Here is a 9,529-nt window from a genome sequence, read left to right on the forward strand (position 1 = left end):
ATGTATTTTTCATTTCTTTACTAACTAAATGTTAATTACATTGCAATATGCGCACTTTATTTAATTTACTAACAGGGGAAGCTACATAGAAGACCATTTTAAGAATAGAAGTCAAATATTTTGTTGCAAATTAACCAGTCACCATTGATGAGACATTTCAAGCTGCTTTAAGGAATGCCAATACATATAAATACGTACAGATTTTTATGGTTTGAATTGTAATGAAATGAATGTATAGCGTAGAGTTGAGAACAATGAATGAGTAACATAAACATATTGAGATAGCCATTTCAATTTGTAGGCAAAGCTATGTGCAGTTACACTTGAGAGCTCGAAGAAAAATGACCTAGGAAAAAAATGGTGATCTCTCTTCCCCACTCCTTCCAGTTTAAGCTTAGTTTTTCCCCCAAGATTCTCTTTTTTAAGTTTGATGCTGGTTTTCTACCATTTATTTCCCTGGCTTAGCAAAGTACAAAAAAATGATTGTTACAGCTCACCAGCATGCATGGTGAGAATCAAAGGCTATGGAGACAAGATGGAAAATGTAGCCAAACTGGAGCCCTGGGAATGCAGGCAGGAGCTGTGCTAGCCAGGGACTGAGTAGAAAGGACACATGAGAAATGTGAGCAGGGTCTCGGTACCGTCTCACCGAGTACACGGTGACATAAATTTAGAGGTGTTAGGGAAGAAGCAGAGGCGTACGGAAAAAAAAAATCTGATTTTATGTGTTTACAAGATTGCATGGATTGTGCCTTTCATGTATGTAGGTCTTCTGTTTTCCACACCTTTCCCCAGGTGGTAAGAGGTGGGGTATTCATTTTGGAATACAGAATATACTAGGCAATGCATAAGAACCTACTAGTGTACATTTTCTTAATGTTGGAAGCCAAAAGAGACAGGTGTCCTTCAAAAATTAATAGCTCCTAAAAGGCATAAGGAAATATAACTTTAAGGATATGTTCTTGTCAGCTGTTGGTGAGAAGCTGTGTTTGGGGGAGGGGGTATGTTAATTAAGAACATTTTCCTGGTGGTTTAAATGTCTCATGTTTTTACCTTGGTGCTCAGCTTTCCCTGAGCACAGTCAATTCACAAGGTAGTTTTTGTAAATAAAGGTTTTGGGCAAGCTGAACGTGGTCCAGAGAGTTATTAATGGGAGGGCAAGGGGGAAGAGGTAATGAAAACACACTTCCTGGTGGAACATAAACTGCTTTTTGGAACTGGAGAATGCTTTAAAATTATTTTCCCAAAAGCCTCTGGTGTTTCTTTCCTGGAGATGAGATGAGGAGAAATGACAAATAGCTCTATTTTATTATTTTCTTCTCTCTTGTTCTCCATATTTTTGGTAGGGAAAATTGGACATTAATTTGGCTGCTTTCCTTCTGTTCGCAGAACCCATTACGTTTTTAGTGCATGATGCATAATAAATATACCCAAGCATCCTCTGGCTTAAAAGTAATGAGTTGATTATTTGTGTATCCCTTCTATAAAGGCAGCTAATTGTATGGAAAGTGTAGATCCCCATCATTTGGTCCCTTTAAACTTTTATTCTGAAATCTCATTGTCCTGGATGTGTAGTTTAGTTCTTGTTCACTCACTGGCTTTTGTATATTCTGAGAAAAAATAATTTTAAGCTTTTAAATTATATAGTCTCCTGACTGAAATCTCAGACCACTGGTGTTAAAGGATATACAGAATGTTATAGTCTATATCATTTAAAGGAGGCTTGGTTGGCATTCTTCAAGAGAATATTGCGTTCTAGAGAATTATGTAAATACAATCAAGAATTGTGGCTATTATTTATTTATTTTTTTTGGTAAGTTTTTGCCTGCTCTGGAATTTTTTCTTCCACTTGAGCGATGGTTTCACCTAGAATTATCTGATTTTTAGTAAAATAAGAGATCATTACATCTCTCTAGTTGGAGGAAGATTTAGCGAGTGTCCTGGTTTATGTATCACTTTGCAGTTCCCCTGTAGTTACATAATTGGTGTTGTGTGTGTGTCCATCGTAGAGGACATTTGATGCTCATTTGTTAAATATGCTCGCTGGCTGCTGCCGCATCTTTGTTCTGGACAGACAAATTACCTTTCTCACACTGAGCTTCTCCTCTGGGGAATTAAGCCTCCACCACTTTAATTAGCTTGGAAGTGGGGGGTTGCAGTTCCTAATAGACTTCAGGCTTTTAGTAAGTTAGGGAAAGGGTGAAACGAGAACTTCCTGGGACGCTCAAAATGTCATTTAAAAACCATAAAAATCTAATGTATATTATTTCATTTTGGTAATTGCAAACAGATTATATTTGACGAATGTGGGTTTTCACTTTTAACTTAGACATTAAAATTAGACTTCTCTTGAACTGTATTCTTTAATTGATCTTAAGTCATTCACACATTACATGTTTGATTTATATATGCAGAATATTTATGTAATATCAAGTAACAGCAGATAGGAAATGTCAAGTGAAAAGTAGTAGCTGAATATTTATACGTATGTGTGCATGTACATATAGATACATAAACACATGCACACACATACTCATGTAGGTAACATACCTATATGTCGAGAAGGGCATAGGTGAATAGGTGATATGTGGGATATCAGAATCATGGTAATTGCCAATATTTGCTTAGCTTTTATTAAGTGCCAGGCACTGTTGAAAATGCTCCATATACATTATGTAATCCTTATGACAGCCATATTATCCCCACTTTGAAGATGAGGAATCTGCGGCACAGACAGGTTAAGTAACTTACCAAAGGTTACGCAGTTGAGCATATTAACCCAAAACTGGGGAGGGACATGGCTCTGAGTGGGCCTTTGACACATGACTACTAGGTGCAAGATGTTATAATTCATTCCTTACGGAAAGAAACTTGCTTTTAATAGAGTTAAGCAATTCATTGTAGAACTTTACACCAGAAACTTTCTGAAAGTCCATTTCTTGTCTCATTTCCTCTGCTAGTAAAACTGCAGAAGATGTTATGCTTTAGTTCTTCACTGCCAGAGTGAGTAGCATAGAAAGCCTCCATCAAGTCACAGCTGGAAAGTAATCTAATAAAAGAAGATTAGTGAATGTAGAGAAGACAAAAGCAGTCATGTTTGAGTTTCATATCCCTCAAATTTAGCATTTTAGCTAAGATGCTCATTTTTATTTCTTGCAGGTCTGCTAAAAGGTCAGAGTAATGCAGAATGCGTGCCTTCATCTCAGATTTTGTTCATCACAGGTGGATCCCATGTGTCTTCAGTAGACAAGTCACCTTTGTAGCTAGCACCAGTGCCAGCTCCATGCCATTGCACCTTCTTTAGTCTTGATTGCCCTTCCTGCATTTATTGGTGTATTAAAATGACTGAATATGAACATTAAGGACTCCATGAACCTGGGCTAATGGGAGACTGTAGAGAAAATGAAAAAAGATCCACCGGAAGACATCTTGGGGGGTGGGGGAGGGAGCTTGGGAGGAGGGAAATGACTAATGAAGCTAATTAAAAGAAGCATTTAAATCTGCTTTCTACCCTCATTAACAATTAGCAGGGCACTGGCCAGAGTTTGTACCCTGTGTTTTACCTTAACAACATTCTATTTGCTCTTTGTATATTTAAGTGTTGTAAGGAAATGTGTTTCAATCAAAACTGAACATGAGCTAAAGGAAAGAGATGTGGCTTTTGTGATATTCTATCACAAACACTTTTATTGTATCTCTGTAAAATACAATGTATGTATGCATGTAAGTGTTTTCGTCCTAATGTTGCTACCCCCAAGGTGAAGAAAAAACAAAAATATGGAAAAAAATAATTGGAAAAAAAAAATCAGGCTCATAACAGCTACTGTGTAGAAATTTCCCCTTCTAATTTGCTGAATGAAGAAAAAAAAGTCTTTTATTTGTGATATTTTCAGAGACATTTGCTCTAGTATGGTGTATTTAAATAATAAAAACTTAAAAGAAAAATATTTGATGGAGTTTGGGTTTAAACACTGCTTTCTCTTTCTGTATTTTGGGAAAATTTAGGTTTTTTAAAATTTGATACCAAGTTCACTTTCAATTTTAGGGGTTGAGGGAGGTGGTGTGTATATTTATTTAACTCTAGGCCAGTAAGGTATTCTTCAAATTACTTAACCATGCCATTTTTGGCAGGGGTACAAAGCAATGTTTCTTCTGTTAACAGCACTTCATTACACTTCTATATCACAGTGAATCTTTTGTGTTTATATAAATATTTGTTTGATTCTTCAGCTATTTTGTTTTCTTTTTTTCTCAGTAGGAAAGCTTTGGTTATTGATGAAAAGCATGTTCAAGAATGTGGCATAACCATCTTGTTCTCTTATCAAGTTTATAGCTTTTGAAGGAAATAGCATTTCCAAACCATACCTGTTCATATTTCGAAGTTCCATTAGTTGTTAGGGACCCAAGTGCTCTTTTATAGTCATGTTCAGTGGGTGAAGCAGCCATTTCCTGGTGAGCTTTTAGACTCCTGTGGTCTGCTGTATGATTTGTTTATTTTGTTTCGCTCTTACATTCCTCTACAGGCTCTGCCTTTCCATATGTTTGGAGAAGGGTTTGGAATTCGTTTAATAGTGGTCTTGAGATGTGTGGTTGCTAGTTCTAGGCAGTAGAGTATCCCCAACAGCTTCTGCCTTGCTTGCAGAGGTGCCAGAGTCTCTGTGTGTCCATGGCCCGTGCTGGAAGGAGGAAAAGCAAAGAGGCTACAGTGCCAGATTCATAACACGTGAGCAAATCTCAACTACAACTCCTATCACAGGTTAATAAAACCAGTGTTTTAATGCTACTTTTAATTTTCTTTCTAAAAATGGCATGTGTTGTATCTTCTCTTGTTCTAGAAAAGCTCTGAGGCCCTCTCTCTTGAGAATAGGAATAGGTTATATAGAGATGCCGAACTTGGCACATCTCAACCAGCAGTCAGCTTCTCTTTCAGATCAGTGCTTACTGTCTGCTTTTGGATTCAGGCCAGGAGGAAAAATTACTCGCTCAAACAGTAATCCTCCTGTAGGAGAATTTAAAGGTAGAGAGTTAAATGAATAGTTTTATTAGTGCTTTATAAAAATATTCAAGAAAAAAAGTGAACAAAATCATATAAATATCTGTTCTGAGTTAGAGCCTTAGGGAATTTCTAGGAACTAGTTCTGGCTGTGAGATCTTTTTTCATTTAAGATACTTTAAGGCTACTAGGACTCCTTAGGATACCAAAGGGGAAATGTTAATATAAGAATGCAAATGTCTGCTATATTCTTTTTGGCATAAGCACTCATGTCCCATATACTGTAGGAATTCAAAGGAGACAGTTGGTAACTCTTAGTAAGTAATAATAGTGTGGCATTTAGTGATGTGGAGGACTAAGGTCATTAAAGACTTTAAATGAACTATTACATTGCTTGTTCCTGAAGCCATATAAATAAGAGCTGTGTATTTAATAATGAGCTTCTAAAAGCATTTCTTAAGTTGCAGACCTATAAGATTACAAGTGTCACTCATGTTAGTATAATCCACATGCAAGTGATGAAGCCTTCTCTTTGATGTGCTAAATTGGAGAAGGACTAATGGAGCTATGAATATACAATAGAACATATTTAAGTAGTAGTCTTGCTTTAGGTAAAACACTTTCTTGAAACCAGAGGCATTTCAAACAATAAAACCCAGCTCTAATGGGGATGCTCTGTGTGGCTAGAAAGCCACTAAAAACACTCAGGTTTATTCTGATGTGAGCAGTGATTGTTCCTCCCCCAACCCCAGCATTGCTTAGAGGAAAAAAAAAAAAAAAAAAATCCCCCCATCTTGTTCACCTTTCATTATTGCATTTGTGATGTTAGTGAGATGTACTCTGTTCTTTTCAAAGGACTTATTTAATATTATCCACGCCATAGAGCAAGATGGCCCCCAGTCCCTACAAGCAATTGCAATTAAAAATAAAAGCAAATGTTACTGAGCCCTTCTGAACTGATTTAAAAAAAAAGTTTATATGTATAAATGTCTCAATTATGCAAACTGTCACTGTTGTTAATGAAACAGTTTTGTAAAGAGATTGTCCTTTGAAAAGGTTTAATGTTTTTTACCTGCCTAGTTAAATTTACACAACCCAAAAGGCAGGGAGCCTGAAAGAAGCCTTTCCAAACCAAACTGCCGCAAGAAACTATTTCCAGCTCTTCGTGATTTATTAGAAAATAGTTTAACACAGACTGTAGAGTCTTACGAAATGCAAAATGAGAAAACTGTCACACCAAAATGAAGCCTGTGATGTTGTCATTCTTTTAATATTAACTATTTAAATTCTTTTGCCCTTATTAACACGGATATTTCAAACAACTAATCATCTAAAATGAAGCTCGTAAATGGCTTTAAATGTCAATATAATAAGATTCTAATGTGCGCTGCTATTTACATAAAATATTTCTTAGGGCCAGTAAATCATATAACAGTGAATCCACGAGCTATACATCAAGAGACTTGGGAAGAGTTTCCATGTAGCCTAAATAATTGTATTTAGATTGTGAAGTGATTTTTCCAACTATTCCCTCCCTGGGGTATTATATCCTGGGTGCTTGTGCACCTATGACTCAGTTTGAGAGGCTGTTGGAAACAGACCATTTACAAGTTGATGTGACTTTTCACTTTGTAATTAAGACTCACCTATCGTCAGTCCAGCCAAGTCACAGAAATGCTTATTGCAGTTAAATAGCAATTTGTTTCCATGAAACTGCAATTAAAGTATTACTGAGCAGCCATTTTAGATTGGCAGCGCTCTGAACGCATGTTAAACAGCCAGCAACTCCCACTTGCCCAGTCTGAGATCTGACTCGCAGCAAAATGGAGCACATTCACCCATGTTGGGTATCCAGTTAAGAGGCATTTGTAGCCCTCCGCTCCCATCGTGAACATGCTGAGAGCAATGACAAGTCAGGGCTGATTTTTGGAAGGTGAACTTGCAGCTTACTTCAAGAATACTGTTTTCAATCATACGAGAAGTACTCTACGCTAGTAGATGCGTGCACGTTTCCTAGGGGGAATGTTTTCAAGTTCATATTGATTCTGCCGAGGATGGGCTGCAACTCAGAGGCCTCGAGCCAATCATGTGCTACAGGTCCTGACATGTTACAGCTGTGTAAACAGGGCCATTCTATCTTCTAAATCACAACTAATAAAGCGTAGGATGAAAATCAATTGATTCTGTTATAAGTTCTTTGAATGACACTGGAAACTTGTTTAATGACTGTTGGAATGCACAAGCCTGAGTTGAGTCACCAAAATACCTATTTTAATTGTCTCTCCCCTCAAAAACCAGGCAGGACAGCCTTCTTGCATATTAGCCTCACCACCACCATGTCAAAACCTGCTGGGGAGAGAGAGGATCCGAACTGAATTCTTCCTGCAGATCTAAGGTTCAGGATTTGTTGGGTGGGAAAGGTGAAGTGCAAAGATTTTATTGAAAATGCGAAACATTTATGGAAGATCCTGAGAGAAGAAAGGATTTCAGAGGTGGTGGTTTCAGATGCAATTAGCTCTGAATTCTAACCAGCGTGGAAACAATCATTAATTACCTTTCTTCTGCCCAGAAAGTTCCCCCTACCTTGAATCAAAAGGTTTACAGCCTCAACTTTCTCAAAAACAATTTTCATGTCCAGTGCCTCTGTAGGCTTTCACCTGTGTTGTTTCAGCTGTAACTTTTTAGAAGAGGAAAACATTAAAGAGTTTCTTTCTAAATTAATATTTCACTTTTGATGAATTGAATGTTTTTGGGAACTGTAAAGAGAAAACCTGAAGACAAACTGAATTTACAGATGAAGATTCATTATGAAAACTGGGAAGGAAATTGCTTTGGCTGCAATTGTATAGCTTTTTCTTTATTTAAGTGAGGTGTGGTAGACGTGGATGTGTCTGACATTCTGCATATCCACCAAGGTCTTTGATTCCGTTTCTGTTATCAGTCATGGGACTTACACTTCCCATCAGCCTTACATCTTTAAATATAATGTTTAATGTAATAACTTTGGGAGTTTTACAGTGCTTTGTAGATGTATTTATATGTGACGTTTACAACTAACAAGTTCTCCCACACCTTATCTCATTGTGTCCTCACAATAATCCTCTTAATTGTTACTATTTTTAGTTTTTCAGATTTGGTCACAAAAGTTCAGGGAGCTGCCTTAGGGGGAGGCAGGTGAGGTGAATGGGTACTCTGTGGGTGTGAAATGTAAGGGGATGTCAAAAAATCAGATAATGTTTTAATGTGTTATATATTTTTAAATAACAAAATCGATGCAAAAACATCATGATATGGACAAAATATTACAGTTTAAGTCAAGTCAGAATCTGTATCCCTTTTGTTTCCTTTTGGCTCAGGCTCCACCCTGGCTGGGCACTGCTATTAAGGTCCACAGCGCCAGAACTGCTATTTGAACCGTGGCGCTTTGGGGGGTATTTTGGTAGATTTGTCTTATAAATTGTTAGACTGCAACAATGATACACTTTATTTCATGAACTGTGACTTGGTTTTTTTCTCCCCTTAAAAAACTAATTATTGCATTTTATCTTCATCCAACCTGGAATGCCAGCTCACTTGGACTGCCTGCCTATCTTGGCCTTACTCTATAAGAAACTTCTTTTGAGTTTTGACAAATCTCAACTACTTCATAATGAGTAATTAAATACAGTTGATAATGACTCTGCCCACAAGTTGTTACTGAGGGATAAGAGCAAGACTTTAGTAATCATATTAGTTCAGGAAGCAAAATGGTAAAATATATCTTATACAAAGTAGTAAAATGGTATGTTTAAAATGTTTGAATGAACTATGGCTTGAAACGGCATATAAAATTTATGGTGAATTTGATTCTACAAAAGTAGCACTTCTTTTTGGAAGTATAAAATAAAATATACACAACAATTTTTATAGAAAATTTTTACATGTTCTAGTGTGATGTGAAAAGCAGACATACCACAAAAGAACTAATATTTATTATTTTGAGGTGGGAGAACACTAAAATGTTCAAATGGAACATTTAATTATAACCTTTAATTATATCCAAATATGATTCTGAGCTGATTTTCAAATTTTGTTGGCTGTTCTTCCTATTTTCTCATTAATTGCTAGAGTCCCAAAAGATAACAAATTTGTAAATAAATTGCTATAACACACTATTCAATCCAAACTGCCTTTATCCCCAAAAGAAAAATAGTTAAGGAAACATTTCTACTCAATTGAATAAAATATTGTTTTAATGTTGACACAAAGGTTAGGCAAAAACTGACTTTTTTCTTGGCTTATATTCTTGACCATAGTGGATTTTGGTGCCAGAGTACCAGTTATCAGGGCCCATAATGTCTATACATTATTTCATGGACTATCTCAGCCCAATGACTCCTTGTAGACTATTTTTAATCTTTTAATCTTTTATTTTGCTTTGTGCAAAATGAGACTTAAGTTAGCCAATATATGTTTTATTCCAGCCTTAAGATTAAATTACCCTTCTCATTGGATACCAGTGGATATACACATATCCTCTTCAAGTTGTAAGGAACT

General features: G+C 36.4%; 1 protein-coding gene across 3 annotated transcripts in view; it reads left to right on the forward strand.

Moving 5' to 3' along the window:
• Positions 1 to 4,229, forward strand: part of LMO4 (LIM domain only 4) — a 16,947-nt gene extending 12,718 nt beyond the window's left edge. For all 3 annotated transcript variants that reach the window (XM_090269692.1, XM_090269694.1, XM_090269693.1), the window contains exon 5: positions 3,160 to 4,229. In XM_090269692.1, coding sequence (XP_090125818.1) covers positions 3,160 to 3,168 — 9 coding nt within the window. In that variant the 3' untranslated portion in view covers positions 3,169 to 4,229. The remainder of the gene's footprint in view (positions 1 to 3,159) is intronic.
• Positions 4,230 to 9,529: the final 5,300 nt, after the last annotated feature.

This window comes from Furipterus horrens, unplaced genomic scaffold, assembly GCF_987537825.1.
Source record: "Furipterus horrens unplaced genomic scaffold, mFurHor1.1.pri manual_scaffold_3, whole genome shotgun sequence".
Taxonomy (NCBI): Eukaryota; Metazoa; Chordata; class Mammalia; order Chiroptera; family Furipteridae; genus Furipterus; species Furipterus horrens.